Raw genomic sequence first — 23,355 nt, forward strand, 5'->3', positions numbered from 1 at the left:
CTACTTCTGGCATGTGTAAAACCATACCAGGCTATTCTCACAGCCCCTTCTGATCTTGGATGTGGAGAATAGTAAGAGAAAATTTAAAATGCCACAGCATTCCCTTACCCAAAAGCAACAACTCCTTTCTTTACTAACTGTACCCTCTTGATTGTTGTACATTTTTTATTAAATTACAGAATTCTATAAAAATTTATTCTAACAGTCTTTGCCACTTCATTTATAACTTCTTGATGAAAGACAAAACCCTGGGATTCCCTACTCTACCATTTTTGGTGACCAACAGTGACCATTTTGAGATCTAAAAAGATCCAGAAAATAATTCTTCTCAGAATTAGAAATCCTTCAAAAAGATTCAAAAGAAATGAAAAAATAAGGCAAATAAGGCAAAAAACCGAGAAGGAATATTTCTTGGAAACCAAGTATCTGAATAAGTAAAAGTTACCCATGTAAGCCTGTGTGAATGCCTATGTCAATAATGGTATTCTCGGGCACCTGGGTGGCTCAGTGGGTTAAGCCGCTGCCTTCGGCTCAGGTCATGATCTCAGAGTCCTGGGATCGAGTCCCGCATCGGGCTCTCTGCTCTGCAGGGAGCCTGCTTCCCTCTCTCTCTCTCTGCCTGCCTCTCTGCCTACTTGTGATTTCTCTCTGTCAGATAAATAAATAAAATCTTTAAAAAAAAATAATGGTATTCTCATATCTAAAATAGTTTTTTGTAAGTCTCCCACATGCAAAACAGTTAAATGTATCACACCTGACTACTAAGATAACAAACTAAACATCTAAAAATAACTCCAGTAGTTCTTATACCTAGCTGATAATCAGAATCACCTACTGAGTTTTTAAAGTACAAACTCCTGTAATTTCACCCAGAGATTTGTTATATGAAGAGGACCCTATAATCTATATTTTTATTAGTTCCCTACGTGGATATTGAAATTATCCATATTTGAAGATAGCTGCCTAAACAAGTAAAAGAATGGCTGGTATGAGTAACTTTTAGAGAGGAGTAAATGAAATCTGGTGTGACTAGTTTGCTCTCAACAAGCAGAACATAATGAGAAATATATCTAGGTTCTACATTTAAAATTTTTTTTCTCTGTATACAGTCTAAGAAACATGAAATGGAAAAAGAAGGTATCAAATATATTCACTTTGACATTGAATACATTATTTTAAAACCATAATATGAAACTTTGGGATTGCTATAATAAACAATATTTTTAAATAAGACTTTTTTTTTATCCTGAACTATTCTAAAACCTAGCCTTACTGAAAGGGTTATCTTTCTCAGAAAAATAATAAAGAGCTGACAATAATTAAGTACTTATTATATACCAGACACCTAAGTACTTTACACATATTTTGTCATTTAATTCCTATAACAACCTTATAGTGTATATAATTTTATCCTCATTTTACAGGTGAGGAAACTGAGGCCCAGAGAGAGTAAATAATTTGTTTAGGGCCACAGAACAAGTAAGTGGCAGAGCCACATTATTAGTACATGCCAAAGTAAATGTAATACATCACTGCAATAAACTCACCTCTCAAATGAGTCATTAATTAAAAGAGAACTTCATATTGTGAGTGAACATTCATCTCAATAGACTCAATTTTCAACCTTCCCACTTTTCTTTTACAAGTCCTTTTGAGCTTTACTATCTACTTTGGAAGCTTCTAGCCACATGTGGCTATTAAACACTTGAAAATGGCCTCTGAATTGAGATATGCTGAAGCATAATTTATACAGCAGCTTTCAAAAGTTTCATACAAAAATAAGAATGTAAAATGTTAATAATTTTATGTATATAACATGTTGAAATGATGTTTTTGATATATTGGACTAAATAAAATATTGAAGTTAATTTCACTTGGTATTTTTTCAATGTTTGAAATGTTCTTGTTAGAACAATAAACTACATGGCTTGTATTGTATTTTTATTGGCCAGCACCATTGTGGAATTTCTTCCATGTCCTTCCTGCTATGTTTGCTGACCACCTACATCTAGCCTCAAGTTAGGATTACTCTAACATTCCCATTTTGGGAACCCTACAATATGCATCTGCTGAAAGGAAGTTATGAGGTATGCTTTTTTTTTTTTTAACATTAATTATCTGTGATGAAATGTCCTTACATGTACTCCACATTTCCATATCTTTTCTCCATACCTAGTTGCAAAGAACAGTAATTAGGTGAAAGGAAAAAGGAGAAACAGTACAAAAATTTATTTGACAATAATTCCAAGTACTTCCCAGTAGTGAGCTAAAATTTGAAGGAAAAAAGCAGGTATATAATTACACATATCACCACATCACTATACAGTCATGTATGGTAACTTACCCATAGAATGACTAAGTGTACACTTATCCAAGAGATTCATGACGAAAGATTAATTTTGTAAAATTTTATAATGACTTTTGTAACATTTTTATTTTATTATTTTTAAACAGCTTTATTAAAGTATAGATTACATGCCTTAAAACCCACCCATTGCAGGTATGTAGTTCAGTGATTTTCATAAATGTATAGTGTCGTACAACCATCAGCTGGTATAGTTATAAAACATTTCTATCACCCCCCCAAACTTTCTTCATGCCCATTTGCAGTACCTCACTTTTTCAGCTCTAGGCAACTACTGATCTGCTTTCTCTTTCTTTTTTTTTTTAATTTTTAAAATTTTTAATAAACATATAATGTACTATTAGCCCCAGGGGTACAGGTCTGTGAATTGCCAGGTTTACACACTTCACAGCACTCACCATAGTACATACCCTCCCCAATGTCCATAACCCCACCCCCCTCTCCCGACCCCCCTCCCCCCGGCCACCCTCAGTTTGTCTTGTGAGATTAAGAGTCTCTTATGGTTTGTCTCCCTCTCAATCCCATCTTGTTTCATTTATTCTTTTCCTACCCCCCAAACCCCCTACGTTGCATCTCCACTTCCTCATATCAGAGAGATCATATGATAATTGTCTTTCTCTGATTGACCTATTTCACTAAGCATAATACCCTCTAGTTCCATCCACATCGTCGCAAATAGCAAGATTTCATTGCTTTCTCTTTCTAAAACTTACCTTTTCTAGGCAGTTGTACAAATGGAATTATACAATATATACAGTCTTCTTTATCTGGCTTCTTCACTGTACATAATATTTTTGAGCTTCATCCATGTTATAACATTCTATTAGAGTTCTTCAAAGAAACAACACCAATAAAATATGTATAACGATATAGAAAGGGATTTATTACAAGGGTTTAGGCTTATATGATTACTAAGGTTAAGTCCCATGATCTACCTTCTGAAAGCTGGAGGCCCGGGAAAGCCAGTGGTGTAATTTCAGTACAAAGCTGAAGGCCTGAGAACCAGAGGAACCAATGGTGTAAGTTTTAGTCCAAGTCCAAAGGCCTGAGAACCAGGAATACCAATGTCTGATTACAAAAGAAGATAGAGGTTTGAGGTCATTCAGACAACAAATTTGCCTTACTTCTACATTTTTGTTCTATTCAGGTCCTCAAAAGATTGGATGATGCTCATGCCAAATTGGTGAGGGTAATCTTTACTGTCTGCTGCTTTAAATGCTAATCTATTCCAGAAATACCTTCACCGACACAACCAGAAATAATGTTTTATCAGCTATCTGGGCATCCCTTAGCCTAGTCAAGTTGACACATAAAATTAAACATCACAAGCAATAATAGTTTCATTTTAAATATGACTGACATATTATTAATCTCTTCCTTTAATAGTGAAAAAGGCAATATTACAAAGATCACTAGAGGAAAGGCAGAACTTCCAAGATAAGTGCCCAGTGTTTTATAATAACATCCCTTATTTTTTCTTCAGAAGTATGTAAGTTCCAACAGGGAATTTTGCAAGAAAATATTTTTTCCCTTAGATTTATTGAATCCTTACAGATTCCAGGAATATAAGGAACTTTAAAAGTCAAGTCCACTGTCTAACTAATGTGTAAATGTCCTCTACTACATTTCGAAGTGTGTGTAATGGGAAACTCAGTCCTTTCCAATGCTGCCAATCCATCATTGTCAGTCATCACTGTCATCATCATCATCATCATCATCATCAGAATCATGATTTTTTTTCTTATATTGAGCTAAAATGTGTTGACCTGTAGCTTTTAACCATTGATTCTATTTCTGGCCACTGTTCTTGATTGTATGAACTAGTCCCACTTGCACCATGACAGACATAAAATTACTTAAAGATAGCTGCTCTCCACCTGGAAACTTCACTGGTTTCCACTCATTTTTCTGTATACACATTGTCTCGTTCCAACATCTTCAAAGTGCTGAATGATTGCCTTCCCTCACCCACAAGTACTATAGCAAGTGGTCAAGCAAATGGTAGTTAGGGCCTTCACTTTTTGCTTACCAGTGATTGTTCAGCCATAGAGATAGAAAGCGATATACCAAATAGCAGTTTGTCAACCACTCTTTAAGATTGGTCTGCAAGCAGCTCTGCTCTCCCCCACTCCATTTTAAGGATATGTTATTTACCCAGTTCAGAGCCTACTCAGCTGATTCAGTCATGCAACATGTATGTGCGAAATCATGCATCCTAGGTTGACCCACAAAGGCTTCTTGTTTCCATTTCCATTTGCATTGTCAAAGTAGAGCATATGCTTCTTTTAATCATTCTTAACCAGGATTTTTTTAAACTGGAAAGGGAAAAAAAGTTAGTATCCATCTCTAGGCAGGTATATTATAAAAAAGAGGACATTACCTGGTCATATTTTTGCACTAAAAGAAAAGAACAGTTTTTTAAAATAACATATGATGTATTATTTGATTCAGGGGTACAGGTCTGGGATTCATCAGTCTACACAATTCACAGCACTCACCATAGCACATACCCTCTCTAATGTCCATCACCCAGACACCCCATTCCTCCCATCCCCCTTCCCTCCAGCAACCCTCGGTTTGTTTCCTAAGATTAAGAGTTTCTTATGGTTTGTATCCCTCTCTGGTTTCTTCTTGTTTCATTTTTCCCTCCCTTCCCCTATGATCCTCTGTCTTGTTTCTCAAATTCCACATATCAGTGAGATCATATGATAATTGTCTTTCTCTGATTGACTTATTTTGCTTCGCATAATAGCCTGTAGTTCCAACCACATTGCAAATGGCAAGATTTCAAATTTTTGATGGCTGCATAACATTCCATTGTGTATATATACCACATCTTCTTTATCCATTCATGTGCTGATGGATCTCTAGGCTCTTTCCATAGTGTGGCTGTTGTAGACATTGCTGCTATAAACATTAGTGTGCAGGTGCCCCTTCAGATTACTACATTTGTATTTTTAGGGTAAATACCCAGTAGTGCAAAATTGCTGGGTCGTAGGGTAGCTCTATTTTCAGTTTTTTGAGGAACGTTCATACTGTTTTCCAGAGTGGCTACACCACCTTGCATTCATACCAACAGTGTAGGAGGGTTCCCCTTTCTCCGCATCCTCACCAACACTTGTCATTTCCTGACTTGTTAATTTTAGCCATTCTGAGTGGTGTGAGGTGGTATCTCACTGTGGTTTTGATTTGCCTTTCCCTGATGCTGAGTGATGTTGAGCACTTTTTCACATGTCTGTTGGCCATTTGGTGTCTTCTTTGCAGAAATGTCTGTTTATATCTTCTGCCCATTTCTTGATTGGACGGTTTTTTCCTTGGATGTTGAGTTTGATAAGATCTTTATAGATTTTGGATACTAGCCCTTTATCTGATATGTCATTTGAAAATATCTTCTCCCATTCTGTCAGTTGTCTTTTGGTTTTGTTGACTGTTTCCTTTGCTGTGCAAAAGCTTTTGATCCTGATGAAATCCCAAGAGTTCATTTTTATCCTTGCTTCTCTTGCCTTTGGTGGTTTCTAAGAAAAAGTTGTTGCAGCTGAAGTTAAAGAGGTTTTTGCCTGTGTTCTCCTCAAGGATTTTGATGGATTCCTGTCTCACACTGAGGTCTTTCATCCCCAAATAGAATAGTTTTAACAAAGTTCATTCAAATGATTATTAAAAGGATAAATTTTTTTTCCAATTTATTTATTTTCAGAAAAACAGTATTCATTATTTTTACACCACACCCAGTGCTCCATGCAAGCTGTGCCCTTTATAATACCCACCACCTGGTACCCCAACCTCCCACCCCCCCGCCACTGCAAACCCCTCAGATTGTTTTTCAGAGTCCATAGTCTCTCATGGTTCATCTCCCCTTCCACTTTACCCAAAAGCATATACCCTCCCCAATGTCCATAACCCTACCCCCCTTCTCCCCACCACCCTCCCCCCAGCAACCCACAGTTTGTTTCGTGAGATTAAGAGGCACTTATGGTTTGTCTCCCTCCCTATCCCATCTTGTTTCATGGATTCTTCTCCTACCCACTTAAGCCCCCATGTTGCATCACCACTCCCTCATATCAGGGAGATCATATGATAGTTGTCTTTCTCCACTTGACTTATTTCACTAAGCATGATACGCTCTAGTTCCATCCATGTTGTCGCAAATGGCAAGATTTCGTTTCTTTTGATGGCTGCATAGTATTCCATTGTGTATATATACCACATATTCTTTATCCATTCATCTGTTGATGGACATCTAGGTTCTTTCCATAGTTTGGCTATTGTGGACATTGCTGCTATAAACATTTGGGTGCACGTGCCCCTTTGGATCACCTCGTTTGTATCTTTAGGGTAAATATCCAGTAGTGCAATTGCTGGGTCATAGGGCAGTTCTATTTTCAACATTTTGAGGAACCTCCATGCTGTTTCCAGAGTGGTTGCACCAGCTTCCATTCCCACCAACAGTGTAGGAGGGTTCCCCTTTCTCCGCATCCTCGCCAGCATCTGTCATTTCCTGACTTGTTGATTTTAGCCATTCTGACTGGTGTGAGGTGATATCTCATTGTGGTTTTGATTTGTATTTCCCTGATGCCGAGTGATATGGAGCACTTTTTCATGTGTCCGTTGGCCATCTGGATGTCTTCTTTGCAGAAATGTCTGTTCATGTCCTCTGCCCATTTCTTGATTGGATTATTTGTTCTTTGGGTGTTGAGTTTGTTAAGTTCTTTATAGATTTTGGACACTAGTCCTTTATCTGATATGTCGTTTGCAAATATCTTCTCCCATTCTGTCAGTTGTCTTTTGGTTTTGTTAACTGTTTCCTTTGCTGTGCAAAAGCTTTTGATTTTGATGAAATCCCAAAAGTTCATTTTTGCCCTTGCTTCCCTTGCCTTTGGCAATGTTCCTAGGAAGATGTTGCTGCGGCTGAGGTCGAAGAGGTTGCTGCCTGTGTTCTCCTCAAGGATTTTGATGGATTCCTTTCTCACATTGAGGTCCTTCATACATTTTGAATCTATTTTTGTGTGTGGTGTAAGGAAATGGTCCAATTTCATTTTTCTGCACGTGGCTGTCCAATTTTCCCAACACCATTTATTGAAGAGGCTGTCTTTTTTCCATTGGACATTCTTTCCTGCTTTGTCGAAGATTAGTTGACCATAGAGTTGAGGGTCTATTTCTGGGCTCTCTATTCTGTTCCATTGGTCTATGTGTCTGTTTTTGTGCCAGTACCATGCTGTCTTGATGATGACAGCTTTGTAATAAAGCTTGAAGTCCGGAATTGTGATGCCACCAACTTTGGCTTTGTTTTTCAATATCCCTTTGGCTATTCGAGGTCTTTTCTGGTTCCATATAAATTTTAAAATTATTTGTTCCATTTCTTTGAAAAAGATGGATGGTACTTTGATAGGAATTGCATTAAATGTGTAGATTGCTTTAGGTAGCATAGACATTTTCACAATATTTATTCTTCCAATCCAGGAGCATGGAACATTTTTCCATTTCTTTGTGTCTTCCTCAATTTCTTTCATGAGTACTTTATAGTTTTCTGAGTATAGATTCTGTGCCTCTTTGGTTAGGTTTATTCCTAGGTATCTTATGGTTTGGGGTGCAATTGTAAATGGGATTGACTCCTTAATTTCTCTTTCTTCTGTCTTGTTGTTGGTGTAGAGAAATGCAACTGATTTCTGTGCATTGATTTTATATCCTGACACTTTACTGAATTCCTATACAAGTTCTAGCAGTTTTGGAGTGGAGTCTTTTGGGTTTTCCACATAGAGTATCATATCATCTGCGAAGAGTGATAATTTGACTTCTTCTTTGCCGATTTGGATGCCTTTAATTTCCTTTTGTTGTCTGATGGCTGAGGCTAGGACTTCTAGTACTATGTTGAATAGCAGTGGTGATAATGGACATCCCTGCCATGTTCCTGACCTTAGTAGAAAAGCTTTCAGTTTTTCTCCATTTAGAATGATATTTGCAGTGGGTTTTTCATAGATGGCTTTGATGATATTGAGGTATGTGCCCTCTGTCCCTACACTTTGAAGGGTTTTGATCAGGAAGGGATGCTGTACTTTGTCAAATGCTTTTTCAGCATCTATTGAGAGTATCATATGGTTCTTGTTCTGTCTTTTATTCATGTGTTGTATCACATTGACTGATTTGCGGATGTTGAACCAACCTTGCAGCCCTGGGATAAATCCCACTTGGTCGTGGTGAATAATCCTTTTAATGTACTGTTGAATCCTATTGGCTAGTATTTTGGTGAGAATTTTTGCATCTGTGTTCATCAAGGATATTGGTCTATAGCTCTCTTTTTGGATGGGATCCTTGTCTGGTTTTGGGATCAAGGTGATGCTGGCCTCATAAAATGAGTTTGGAAGTTTTCCTTCCATTTCTTTTTTTTGGAACAGTCTCCGGAGAATAGGAATTAGTTCTTCTTTAAATGTTTGGTAGAATTCCCCCGGGAAGCCATCTGGCCCTGGGATTTTGTTTGTTTGGAGATTTTTAATGACTGTTTCAATCTCCTTACTGGTTATGGGTCTGTTCAGGCTTTCTATTTCTTCCTGGTTGAATTTTGGTAGTTTATATGTTCTAGGAATGCATCCATTTCTTCCAGATTGTCAAATTTGTTGGCGTAGAGTTGCTCATAGTATGTTCTTATAATAGTTTGTATTTCTTTGGTGTTAGTTGTGATCTCTCCTCTTTCATTCATGATTTTATTTATTTGGGTCCTTTCTCTTTTCTTTTTGATAAGTCTGCCCAAGGGTTTATGAATTTTATTAATTCTTTCAAAGAACCAGCTCCTAGTTTGGTTGATTTGTTCTATTGTTTTTTTGGTTTCTATTTCATTGATTTCTGCTCTGATCGTTATGATTTCTCTTCTCCTGCTGGGCTTAGGGTTTCTTTCTTGTTCTTTCTCCAGCTCCTTTAGGTGTAGGGTTAGCTTGTGTACCTGAGACCTTTCTTGTTTCTTGAGAAAAGCTTGTACCGCTATATATTTTCCTCTCAGGACTGCCTTTGTTGTGTCCCAAAGATTCTGAACCGTTGTATTTTCATTATCATTTGTTTCCATGATTTTTTTCAATTCTTCTTTAATATCCCCGTTGACCCATTCATTCTTTAGAAGGATGCTGTTTAGTCTCCATGTATTTGTGTTCTTTCCAAACTTCTTCTTGTGGTTGAGTTCTAGCTTCAGAGCATTGTGGTCTGAAAATATGCAGGGAATGATCCCAATCTTTTGATACCGGTTGAGTCCTGATTTAGGACCGAGGATGTGATCTATTCTGGAGAATGTTCCATGTGCACTAGAGAAGAATGTGTATTCTTTTGCTTTGGGATGAAATGTTCTGAATATATCTGTGATGTCCATCTCATCCAGTGTATCATTTAAGGCCTTTATTTCCCTGTTGATCTTTTGCTTGGATGATCTGTCCATTTCAGTGAGGGGAGTGTTAAAGTCCCCTACTATTATTGTATTATTGTTGATGTGTTTCTTTGATTTTGTTATTAATTGGTTTATATAGTTGGCTGCGCCCACATTGGTGGCGTAGATATTTAAAATTGTTAGATCTTCTTGTTGGACAGACCCTTTGAGTATGATATAGTGTCCTTCCTCATCTCTTATTATAGTCTTTGGCTTAAAATCTAATTGATCTGATATAAGGATTGCCACTCCTGCTTTTTTCTGATGTCCATTAGCATGGTAAATTCTTTTCCACCCCCTCACTTTAAGTCTGGAGGTGTCTTCGGGTTTAAAATGAGTTTCTTGGAGGCAACATATAGATGGGTTTTGTTTTTTTATCCATTCTGATACCCTGTGTCTTTTGATTGGGGCATTTAGCCCATTAACATTCAGGGTAACTATTGAGAGATATGATTTTAGTGCCATTGTATTGCCTGTAAGGTGACTGTTACTGTATATTGTCTCTGTTCCTTACTGATCTACCACTTGTAGGCTCTCTCTTTGCTTAGAGAACCCCTTTCAGTATTTCCTGTAGAGCTGGTTTGGTGTTTGCAAATTCTTTCAGTTTTTCTTTGTCCTGGAAGCTTTTAATCTCTCCTTCTATTTTCAATGATAGCCTAGCTGTATACAGTATTCTTGGTGCATGTTTTTCTCATTTAGTGCTCTGAAAATGTCATGCCAGCTCTTTCTGGCCTGCCAGGTCTCTGTGGATAAGTCAGCTGCCAATCTAATACTTTTACCATTTTATGTTACAGACTTCTTTTCCCGGGCTGCTTTCAGGATTTTCTCTTTGTCACTAAGGCTTGTAAATTTTACTATTAGGTGACGGGCTGTGGGCCTATTCTTATTGATTTTGAGGGGCGTTCTCTGAACCTCCTGAATTTTGATGCTCGTTCCCTTTGCCATATGGGGAAATTCTCCCCAATAATTCTCTCCAGTATACCTTCTGCTCCCCTCTCTCTTTCTTCTTCTTCTGGAATCCCAATTATTCTAATGTTGTTTCGTCTTATGGTGTCACTTATCTCTCGAATTCTCCCCTCGTGGTCCAGTAGCTGTTTGTGCCTCTTTTGCTCAGCTTCTTTATTCTCTGTCATTTGGTCTTCTATATCGCTAATTCTTTCTTCTGCCTCATTTATCCTAGCAGTGAGAGCCTCCATTTTTGATTGAACTTCATTAATAGCTTTTTTGATTTCAACTTGGTTAGATTTTAGTTCTTTTATTTCTCCAGAAAGGGCTTTTATATCTCTGGAGAGGGTTTCTCTAATATCTTCCATGCCTTTTTCAAGCCCGGCTATAACCTTGAGAATTGTCATTTTGAACTCTAGATCTGACATATTACCAATGTCTGTATTGATTAGGTCCCTAGCCTTCGGTACTGCCTCTTGTTCTTTTTTTTGTTGTGAATTTTTCTGCCTTGTCATTTTGTCCATCTAAGAGCATATGAAGGAGCAAGTAAAATACTAAAAGGGTGGCAACAATCCCAGGAAAATATGCTTTAACCAAATTAGAAGAGATCCCAAATCATGAGGGGGGATTTCTCCCCCCTCACGATTGGGTGAGGGATCTCCTCTGATTGGGATCTCCCAATCTCTTCTGATTGGGATCTCCCAATCTCTTCTGATTGGGATCTCCCTATCTCTTCTGATTGGGATCTCTTCTGATTTGGGGATAAAAATAGGTTCATAAAGAAAGAAAGAAAAAAAAGAAAAAAAGAATTAAAAAAAGAGATTGAATTAAAAATTCAATCAAGAATTTAAAAATGAATTAAGGAAAAAAAGATTGAAGAGATTAGGATCTCTTCTGATTTGGGGATAAAAAGAGGTTCAAAAAGAAAGATAGAAAAAAAAGAAAAAAAAAGAATTAAAAAAAAGAAAATGAATAAACAAAAGTATAAAAAAGAAAAATATATATATTAGATAATCTAGTTAAAAAACGTTAAAAAAGAAAAGGGTAAAAGTTATAAAAAATTTTAGCAGAAGAAGAGAAAAAAAATGAAAAAGAAAAAAAATTAAATTAACTGCAAGACTAAAAAATCACAGGCAGAAAGCCATGAGTTCCGTGGTTTGTTTTCTCCTCCTCCGGAAATCTGCTCCTCTCTCCTTGGTATTGAAACTGCACTCCTTGGTAGGTGAACTTGGTCTTGCCTGGATTTCTTGTTGATCTTCTGGGAGAGGGGCCTGGTGTAGTGATTCTCAAGTGTCTTTGCCCCAGGCAGAATTACACCGCCCTTACCAGGGGCCGGGCTGAGTGATCTGCTCGGCTTTGCTTTCATGAGCTTTTGTTCCCTGAGCGCTTTCCGTAGAGTTCCAGAGGACGGGAATACAAATGGCGGCCTCCTGGTCTCCGGCCCGGAGGAGCCGAGAGCCCGGGGCCCCGCTCCCGTGTGCGCCCTCAGCGAACAGCTCCTAGTAACTCCCGTCTGCCTAACCTCCGGCCGCGCTCCGAGCTCACCGAGCTTGCGACCGGTTCAAGGCAACTCCGAGCTGCGAGCTTACTGTCGGCTCTGTCTCTGCAGCCGGCTTTCCTGTTCCAATATCCGCAAGCTCTGCGACACTCAGACACCCCCGATCCTTCTGTGACCCTGCGGGACCTGAGGTCACGCCGACCCCGTGTGGGCTTCGCCCCGGTTTAGCCTCCGGAGCGATGTCCCTCAGCGGAACAGACTTTTAAAAGTCCTGATTTTGTGCTTCGTTGCTCCGCCGCTTGCCGGGAGCCGGCCCCTCCCCCCGGGGTCTATCTTCCCGTCGCTTTGGATTCACTTCTCCGCCAGTCCTACCTTTCAGAAAGTGGTTGTTTTTCTGTTTCTAGAATTGCTGTTCTTCTTCTCTTCGATCTGCCGATGGATTTGCAGGTGTTTGCAATCTTTAGATAAGCTCTCTAGCTGATCTCCTGCTAGCTGAGGTAGTCTCAGCCTGCTACTTCTCCGCCATCTTGACTCCTCCTCCCAAAAGGATAAATTTTTAAGACTCAACAAAAGTAGACCTGGAAATGAAGAGAAACAGGAAGTATAACTGATGAATGACTTGAGGAAATAGCCCCTAGAATAGAATAGAATAGCCCCTATCACTCTGTGTTTGGATTTTCCCCCCATTTTTCTGACCATAAGTATTTATCTTTGTGTATGAAAACCATTTGTTTTTTTAATTTAAATTTTTTTTTCCTCTTCTAAAGAGAGTGCACATGCAAGTGGTGGGGGAGGGGCAGAGAAAGAGAGAGAGAGAGAATCCCAAGCAGGCTCTACACCCAGTGCAGAGCTCAGTTCAGGGCAGGATTCCAGGATGCTAAGATCATGACCTGATCCAAAATCAAGAGTCAGATGCTTAACCAAGTGATCCACCCCAGCTCCCCTGAAAACCATCTTAACTGAATAATTTCTCAAGATTGGAAGCCATGCCTTATAGTTTCACTTTGCCTTAACCCTTAGTATAAATGCTCACAGATGTTGGTGATTAAAGAAAAGCCTTACTTTGCTCAAATGACATTCTGAGCAAAAATTATGTATATATCACATAAGGCAGTGAAGAATGTTTGGAGAAGGTATAGATACAGTTCATTCAAAAAGCCTTGGGGGCTGGAATTTAGTCCCATCTCTACCATTAATTTGCTCTGTGACCTTGGACAAATTATTTGATTCAACTCTAGTCCTTTTTTTCTGAGCTGAAAGATGAGACAGATAAGCCAGGTAGTTGCTTCCAGCTTCTGCTTCCAGTTTCTTCCAGTTCTGATACTCTACAAAAATCACAGTTCCAATATAATAAGAAGTGTTAATATTTATTTTATCCTTGCCTTGCACTAGGTAGTATGTTAAACAGCAGTTACATGCATTAACTCATTGGAATCTCAAGTAACCTTGTAAGGTAGGTAATATTAGGGAAGTTAAGAAACCTGCCTAAGGTCACAAAATAGTGCAACTGGGTTTTTAACCCAGGCAGTTTGACCTCAGAGCTGGCATGCAACCTCCACACTAAATTAACTCTAAATATATAAGAGAAGTTTGGTATTTAAAGATGTTCTCCAGTGACTACTTTGAGAAAATGAGTGGTCATCTCCTAATTGATTGGCTTTTAAGCTCTTACATAGGTCAAGATTTTCCCATAGGTAGAATTTTTAAAAATCTGGTTATAGCTGTACTCATTGAATGAGTACAAATTCTTAATTAACTCAAATTTAAGATGAAGAAAGATAGCAAAGGATGGAATTTAATCATGCTTGCCTTCCCTCATCTTCGCAGTCTGGTTGTTTTCCTAAAGTGTTATTCCACTGAATACATAGCTCAAAAATGATTCTATGGAAAGATGGACTAGAAAAATGATGTTTGGGGGCACCTGGGTGGTGCAGTGGTTAAGCATTTGACTCGGTTTTGGCTCAGGTCGTGATCTCAGGATTGTGAGATCAAGCCCTTCATCAGGCTCCATGCTTAGCATGGAGTCTGCTTAATACTCTCTCTTTCCCTCTGCCCTTTCCCATTCTCTCTCTCTCTCTCTCAAATAAATAAATATATCTTAAAAAAGGAAAAGAAAAATTGTTTTTAAATATCACTAATTTTGACCTTTCTCTTTTCTTTTCACAGTGACTGTATTGAGCCCAGCAGAAAAAGGTAAGATAATGTTGTAAATTATATTTGTCAGAGTTGTATCCCTCTTTCTTTCTAAAAGTGAATTACATAAAAGCCTATAAATTGAGCAACTTTCCCAGAAATATTGAACTGAGTGGAAAGTTTAGGTTAACATTTTTTCAGGAGGCATACCTTGAGCTTACCCAGAGATAAAGCAGAACATATTTTCAGTGACCCCTTTCGCTATAGGACAGGAAATTGGAAGTTACCAGTATTTATGATAGAGAAAGACATAGGCAACCATGTTGTTGGCCATAGTGACCCTAGGCTCCTGCTTCATCACTGTTGTCCTAGGTACCTTGCTTTCCTGAGCAATTCATTCCTTCTTAAAGTTGTGGGAAAAGGGTCCCACAAGGAAATCTAAAAGGATAAGTCCTTCACCATCACAGTTGCAATAAATTTACTTATTCTCCATTCTTCACCCCTATCTGTCTTAATCTGCAATTTATACTACCACTGTGAAGAGACTGAGGAATTTTCCATTAAGAAATGTGTGAACTAAGCATGAGTCTTAACAAACATAGTCTCATGTTCTTTTTTCAGGCATAACCATAAGTATTTATATAGCCACTTTTAATTCTCACTTCATGAGATTAACTTGTAATTCAGTAATTACATAATGTTTATATTATGCATTTTTGTTTTTTTATCTTAATGACGTATACTTAACATAGAGTATTATATTAATTTCAGATGTACAATATAGTGATTCACAATTCTATACATTACTCAGTGCTCATCATAAGTGTACCGATTATTCGCCATCACCTCTTTCACCATCCCCCAAACTAACTGCCCTCTGGTAACCACTAGTTTGTTCTCTATAGTTAAGAGTCTGGGGTGTTTTTTTTCTGTTTTTTTTTTTTTTTCAAAGATTTCATCCACTTATCTGACAGAGAGTCAGAGATCACAAGTAGGCAGAGAGGCAGAGACAGAGAGAGGAGGGAAACAGGTTCCACACTGAACAGAGAGCCTGATGTGGGGCTCAATCCCAGGACCCCGAGATCATGACCCGAGCTGAAGGCAGAGGCTTAACCCACTGAGCCACTCAGGCGCCCCAAGAGTCTGTTTTTTGGTTTGTCTCTCTTCATCTTTTTTTTTTCTGTGCTTGTTTTGTTTTTGTTTCTTTCTTGTTTTGTTTCTTAAATTCCATATAAATGAAATCATATGGTATTTGTCCTTTTCTGACCAACTTACTTCACTTAGCATTATACTCTCTACCTCCATCTGTTTTGTTACAAATTTCAAGATTTAATTTTCTGGAGCTGAGTAATATTTGATTGTATATATTCACCACATCTTCTTCATCCATCAAGGTACACTTGGGCTGCTTCTACTTTTTCCTATTTTGAATAATGCTGCAATAAATATATGGGTGCTTGTATCCCTTTCAACTACTGTTTTGTATTTTTGAAGTAAGAACATAGTTGTGTAATTACTGTATCATAGAGTAGTTCTATTTTAATTTTTTGAGGAATCCCCATAATATTTTCCATAATATTGACTGTACCAGTTTGCATTCTCACCAACAATGCAAGAGGGCTCCCCTTTCTCCATACCCTCACCAACACTTGTTGTTTCTTGTGATTTTGGTTTTAGCCATTCTGCAGATGTGAGGTGATACTTCATTGTGTTTTTGATTTGCATTTCCCTGATGATAAGTGGTGATGAGCATCTTTTCATGTGTCTTTGGACCATCTGGATGTCTTCGTTGGAAAAATGTCTGTGAATGACTTCTGCCCATTTCTTTTTTTTTTTTTAAGATTTTATTTATTTATTTGACAGAGAGAGATCACAAGTAGGCAGAGAGGCAGGCAGAGAGAGGAGGAAGCAGGCTCCCCGCTGAGCAGAGAGCCCGATGCGGGACTCGATCCCAGGACCCTGAGATCACGACCCGAGGCGAAGGCAGCAGCTCAACCCACTGAGCCACCCAGGCACCCATTTCTTAATTAGATCATTTGTTTTTGGGGTGTTGAGCTGTATAAGTTCTTTATGTTTTGAATTCGAGCCCTTTATCTGATATGTCATTTGCAAGTATCTTCTCCCATTCTGTCGGTTGTCTTTTGGTTTTGTCAACTGTTTTCTTTGGTATGCAAAAGGTTTTTTTCTCGATGAAGTCCCATTAGTTCATTTTCGCCTTTGTTTCCCTTGCCTTTGGAGACATGTCTAGCAAGAATTTGCAGCGGCTAAAGTGGAAGAGGTTTCTGCCTGTGTTTTCCTCTAGGATCTTGATGGATTTCTGTCTCACATTGAGGTCTTTCATCCACTTCGAATTTATCTTTGTGTATGGTGTGAGAGAATGGTCGAGTTTCATTCTTCTGCATGTGGCTGTCCAGTTTCCCCAACACCATTTGTTGAAGAGTCTTTTTTCCATTAGATATTCTTTCCTGCTTTGTTGAAGATTAGTTGACCATGAGTTGAGGGTCCATTTTTGGATTCTTTATTCTCTACCATTGATCTATGTATCTGTTTTTGTGCCAGTACCATACTCTCTTGATGATTACAGCTTTGTAATAGAGCTTGAAGTCCAGAATTGTGATGCCACCAGCTTTGGTTTTCTTTTTCAACGTTCCTTAGGCTATTCAGGGTCTTTTGTGGTTCCATACAAATTTTAGGATAGTTTGTTCTAGCACTGTTAAAAATGCTGGTGGTATTTTGGTAGGGATTGCATTGAATGTGTAGATGGTTTAGGGTACTATAGACATTTTAATAATATTTGTTCTTCCAATCCATAAGTGTGGAATGTCTTTCCATTTATTTCTGTCCTCTTAAATTTCTTTCATCAGTGTCTTCTAATTTCCAGAGTACAGTTCTTTTACCTCTTTGGTTAGGTTTATTCCTAGTTATCTTCTTATTTTGGTTGCAGTTGTAAATAGAATTGTTTTCTCAATTTCTCTTTCTGCTGCTTCATTATTGCTATACAGAGATGCAACAGGTTTCTCTATGTTGATTTTGTATCCTGGAACTTTACTGAATTCATATATCAGTTCTAGCAGTTTTTTGGTGGAATCTTCGGGTTTTCTATATAACACTTCATATCATCTGCAAAGAGTGAAAGTTTTACTTCTTCCTTGCCAGTTTGAGTACAATTCTTTTCATTGATTTCTGTGGCTAGGCCTTCCATTACTATGTTAAATAACAGTGGTGAGAGTGGACATCCTTGTCTTCTTCCTTACTGTAGAGAAAAAGTTGTCAGCTTTTCCCCACTGAGGATAATATTAGTTGTGGGTTTTTCACATATAGTCTTTATGATGTTGAGGGATGTTTTCTCTTAACTTACTTTGTTGAGTGTTTTTATCATGAATGGATGTTGTACTTTTTCAAATGCATTACCCTGTTACTAAAGCCAGATAAGGACTCCACTAAAAAAGAGAACTAGAGGGCGCCTGGGTGGCTCAGTGGGTTAAGCTGCTGCCTTCGGCTCAGGTCATGATCTCAGGGTTCTGGGATCGAGTCCCGCTTCGGGCTCTCTGCTCAGCAGGGAGCCTGCTTCCTCCTCTCTCTCTCTGTGCCTGCCTCTATGCCTACTTGTGATCTCTCTCTGTCAAATAAATAAATAAATAAAATCTTAAAAAAAAAAAGAGAGAACTAGAAGCCAATTCTCCTGATGTACACGGATGCAGAATTCCTTAGTAAGGGGTGCCTTGATGGCTCAGTCACTAAGTGTCTGCCTTCAGCTCAGGCTATGATCTCAGAGTCCTGGGATCGAGCCCAGCAACAGGCTCCCTGCTCAGTGGGAAACCTGCTTCTCCCTCTCCAACTCCCCCTGCTTGTGTTCCCCCTCTCACTGTCTCTCTCTCTGTCAAAATAAATAGATAAAATCTTTTTTAAAAAAGAATTCCTCAGTAAAATACTACCAAACCAAATCCAACAATATATTTAGAAATCATTCCTCATGGTCAAGTGGGATTTATTCCTTGGTTACAAGTGTGGTTCTTCATGTGCAAGTCAGTGTGTTATACCACATTAATAATAGAGTAAGAACCATATAATCATTTCAATAGATGCAGATAAAGCATTTGACAAATAAGCCTTCATGGTATTAATCATTTAACAGAGGAATTGGCTATAGAGGCAACAGAGTAGAGTGGTGGGAAGACAGTAGAACACGGTAGTTAAAAGTATGGGTTCTGGAGCTATCCTCACTAAATTCTGGTCCTGGTACCACTACTTCTTAGTAAATTATTCAACCTTTTTGTGTCTATTTTATCATTTCTGGAATAGAAATACTAATACAACCTATTTCATAGAGTTGCTATGAAAATTTAATGTGTTCATACATGCAAAACACTTAGAACAGTGGTAAGTAAAGCCATACTATGGCCTAACAAATATTTGCTACTATTATTGTAGCCTTAGAGCAAGTCTTAAGTTGTCTCTTTTTCTCACGTATGGTTCCTCAGGTCAGAGATCACTTTATGTATGTGCATAAACATAATATAAACATAATTTTCCACAATACACTTTGAAGACAAGTTGAGCTGGGGCTTTACTTATGCTCTATCATAATAAGAATAATGACAATTATCTTATTATTGGAAACTATCACTTATTGTGTTGGTTGGGTACCCTACTAAGTTTTATATGTACATTAAGTCCTTCAATATTTACATAAATGCAGTGATACAGGCACTCTTGTATCCATTTTATTGTGAAGGAAACTGAAGTTTAGAAAGGTTAACTAAATTATCCCAGGTCATCTACCTAGTAAGTGGGAGAATTTACACCCATACCTGTCTGACTTCAAAGTTTGTACTCTTAAGTAAACCTGCACTGGTCTTTTACTTTTCAATCTACAGCTTCCTTATTTGCTTAGCTGAGATCCTTAATGAGAAACCTGATGCTCAATTGCTGTTTAATCTAGTATCCAAAGTTCTGTATCTTCATTTTATGTATATTACCAATGAACTCAATCACACCAGTGTGGAGTGTCATTTGTAAGCTCGACTCTGTTCAGAGCCTTCCTAGTAGCATCAGTCCAGTTACCAGGATTTAAATTCTTTAGATTATGTTACCACAGTGTATGATTTCTTCTTCTCTTATCGACTATTTGACAAATCCCCATTCCTCTCTGGTAACCATCAGTTTGTTCTCTATAGTTAAGACACTGTTTCTTGGTTTTTCTCTCTTTTTTCTTTTTCAATATTCTTTCCTGCTTTGTTAAACATTAATTACCCATATAATTTTGGGTTTAATTCTGGGCTTTCTATTCTGTTCTATTGATCTATGTGTCTATTTTTGTGCCAGTATCATACTGATTACTACAGCTTTATAATATAATTGAAGTCTGGAATTGTGATACCTCCAGTTTTGTTTTTCAAGATTACTTTGTGTATTCAGGATCTTTTGTGGTCATAATGTACGATTGTTTATTTGTTTCAAGTTTTTATTTAAATTCCAGTTAGTTAATATACAGTGTAATATTAGTTTCAGATGTAGAATTTAGTGATTCATCACTTACATACAACAACCAGGGCTCATCTCAACAAGTGCTGCCCTTAATGCCCATCACCTGTTTAATCCAACCCCCCTGCCCACCTCCCTTCCAGCAACCCTCAATTTGTTCTCTATAGTTAAGTCTCTTTTATGTTTTGCCTCTCTCTTTTTCCCCTATGTTCATCAGTTTCGTTTCTTAAATTCCACATATGAGTGAAATCATATGGTATTTATCTTTCTCCGAATGACTTATTTCACTTTGCATAATGCACTCTAACTCCATCCACATCATTGCAAATAGCAAGATTTCATTCCTTTTTATGTCTGAGTAATATTCCACTGTAGATAACTACCACAGCTTCTTTATCCATTTGGACCACTTTCTTACACCACATACAAAATAAATTTAAAATGGGTAAAAGACCTAAAAGTAAAACAGGAAACCATCAAAATTCTGGAGAACACAGACAACAACTTTTTTTTTTCAATTTATTTATTTTCAGAAAAACAGTATTCATTATTTTTTCACCACACCCAGTGCTCCATGCAATCTGTGCCCTCTATAATATCCACCACCTAGTACTCCAACCTCCCACCCTCCCGCCACTTCAAACCCCTCAGATTGTTTTTCAATAGTCTCTCGTGATTCACCTCCCCTTCCAGTTTACCCAACTCCCTTCTCCTCTCTAACACCCCTGACAACAACCTTTTTGACATCATCCATAGCATCTTCTTTCTAGATACATCTTCAGAGGCAAGGGAAACAAAAGCAAAAATGAACTATTGGAACTTCATCAAGATAAAAAGCTTCTGCACAGTGAAGGAAACAATCAACAAAACTAAAAGGCAACCATTAGAATGGGAGAAGATATTTGCAAATGACATACCTGATAAAGGTATGTCAATAGCTGATAAAGGTATTGGAATGGGAGAAGATCCTTGCAAATGATATACCTGAGTATGAGTATCCAAAATCTATAACGATCTTATCAAACTCAACACCCAAAGAACAAATAATCCATTTAAGAAATGGGCAGAAGTCATGAATAGACATTTTTCCAAAAAAGACATATAGATGGCCAATGGACACATGAAAAGTTGCTCAATATCACTCATCATCAAGGAAATACAATGTATGATTTTTAAGCTCCTTCCTGACATTAGAATTCTGATTCCAAGCACTTTTTTCCTGATAGCTCTCATATTTATCAATATAATAAAGAATTAGATTTTGCTTCTTTATTCTGCAGTGGGGCATAATGGGACAAAGCACAGAATTTAGGCACAGAAGATCTGAATTGGATTTACAGCTCTATCATTTACTAGCCCTGTGATTTTTAGTAAGTAACTCAACTTCTCTGAACCTCAATTTCTATAAAAGGAGATGAGTTTAGTAACATGTTACAGATTTATTGTAAGTTAGCAAGCATGAAATTATATGGGAATTGAAGTATACAATAGTAAACTGCTTTGTAAATGTTAAGTATGAACAGTATCAGTTATAACATTTTTATGTGAGGGCTCTCAAAGACAGTGGGATAAATAAGCTGAAATTAGATTTGATTGTAACCAGAAGAGAGAAAGTTAGACTTATAAGGAACTTCTTAAGACTAGAGTTGGTTACTAGGAGATGCCATAAAATTTATTCAGAAAGTATTAGACATCCAAGTATCTGGCATGAATTGGTAAACCTTGCCTAGAACCTGACCAATAGGCCTAATTAATATCTGTGTCCCTTATAACATGAGGAATTTGTGTCTTGTTTCAATTTACACTGCACTATTAAAGTAGTGTAGGAACTGCCAGTGGGAATATTATTTGGCATCAGCAAAGAAAATATTATTGGCAAATAAATGAAGACTTCAAATCACATAACCTTTTATTCAGTCTCCACAGCTTAAGAAAGCCATAATCAAACATACTGCAAAAGTTTTTCCATTTCTTGTCTGCTTAATGGTTCTTTTACTTATTTGAAGAGCTCTCTCCAAATTTATAACCACCCAAAACCTAGATACTTTATTTAAAAATATGGTCCTTTGCAATAAAGAAGATGTGAGATACACACACACACACACACACACACACACACGCAGTGGAATCAAAAAGTGGAATCAGCCATCAAAAAGAATGAAGTTTTGCCATGTGCAATGATGTGGGTGGAACTAGAAGGTATTATGCTAAGTGAAATTGGTCAGTCAGAGAAAGACAAATACCATATGATTTCATTCATATCTGAAATTTAAGACAAAAGCAGATGAATATAGGGGAAGGGAAAGAAAAATAAAATAAGATGAATACTGAGAGGAGGCAAACCAAAAGAGATGCTAAACTCTAGGAAACACACAGGGTTGCTTCAGGGAGGTGGTTGGAGAGATGGGATAATTGGGTGATGGGCATTAAGGAGGGTACATGATATAATGAGCACTGAGTGTTATATGCAATGAGCGAATCACTAAATTCTACCTCTAAAACTAATAATTTGAGAGAGATAGCTTGAGTGGAGTGGGATGGGCAGAGCAAGAAGGAGAGGGAGAAACAGAATTCCCACTGAGCAGGGAGCCCAATGCCAGGCTCAATCCCAGGACTGGACTTGATCCCAGGAACCTGAGATCATGACCTTGCTGAAGTCAAATTTTAACTGACTGAGCCACCCCTGTGCTGCAATATAATATTCTTTTAGAAGTAGGTTAGCCTCTAAAGAGAGCTTCATTTGGTTCCCCAAATCCACATTATATAGTAATTTTACAGTAATAAGTATAAAATAGTCTATTATTAAGAACACCGAGATAAGTGCTCAAAACCTAACTGAAGATTTCCTGTGCCGTATGAATGGATTTATTTATTTATTTATTTGACAGAGAGAGATCACAAGTAGGCAGAGAGGCAGGCACAGAGAGGGGGGGGGGAAGGAAGCAGGCTCCCTGCTGAGCAGAGAGCCCAATATGGGGCTCAATCCCAGGAACCTGGGATCATGACCTGAGCCGAAGACAGAGGCTTTAACCTGCTGAAGCACCCAGGCACCCCTATGCTCTGGATTTTTAATTGGAAACATAAATCATTCTTATATTAACTTGCTAGGGCTGCAATAACAAAGTACCACAAACTGAATTCTTAAAACAAAGAAATTTACTTTCTCACAGTTTTTGAGGTGAGAGGTCCAACATTAAGATACTATCATGGTTAGTTTCTCCTGAGGCTCTTCTTTTTGGTTTGTAGATGGCCATCTTTCTGTGTCCTTACATGGTCTTCATTCTCTGTGTCCTAATATCCTTTTTATAAGGACACCAGTCATAATGATTAGGGCTCACCCTAGGGACCTCATTTTAAATTAAGTTCTTCTTTTAAAAATCCCTATCTCCAAATACAGTCACAGTCTGAGGTATTGGGGGTTAGGAGTTCAACATGTAAATCTTGGGGGAACACAATTCAGCCCACAGAAGTTCAATATTTAGGAATGACATCTTTTTCTAAAAAGGTAAATAGCTACAACTCTTTTTA

At 37.9% G+C, this 23,355-nt stretch overlaps 1 protein-coding gene across 1 annotated transcript in view; it reads left to right on the forward strand.

The window, feature by feature from the left end:
- Positions 1–23,355, forward strand: part of ZDHHC15 (zinc finger DHHC-type palmitoyltransferase 15) — a 201,653-nt gene that overhangs the window by 35,286 nt on the left and 143,012 nt on the right. The window contains exon 2 of the mRNA XM_044235924.1: positions 14,377–14,403. Coding sequence (XP_044091859.1) covers positions 14,377–14,403 — 27 coding nt within the window. The remainder of the gene's footprint in view (positions 1–14,376; positions 14,404–23,355) is intronic.

The sequence above is a fragment of the Neovison vison genome, chromosome X, assembly GCF_020171115.1.
Source record: "Neovison vison isolate M4711 chromosome X, ASM_NN_V1, whole genome shotgun sequence".
Taxonomy (NCBI): Eukaryota; Metazoa; Chordata; class Mammalia; order Carnivora; family Mustelidae; genus Neogale; species Neogale vison.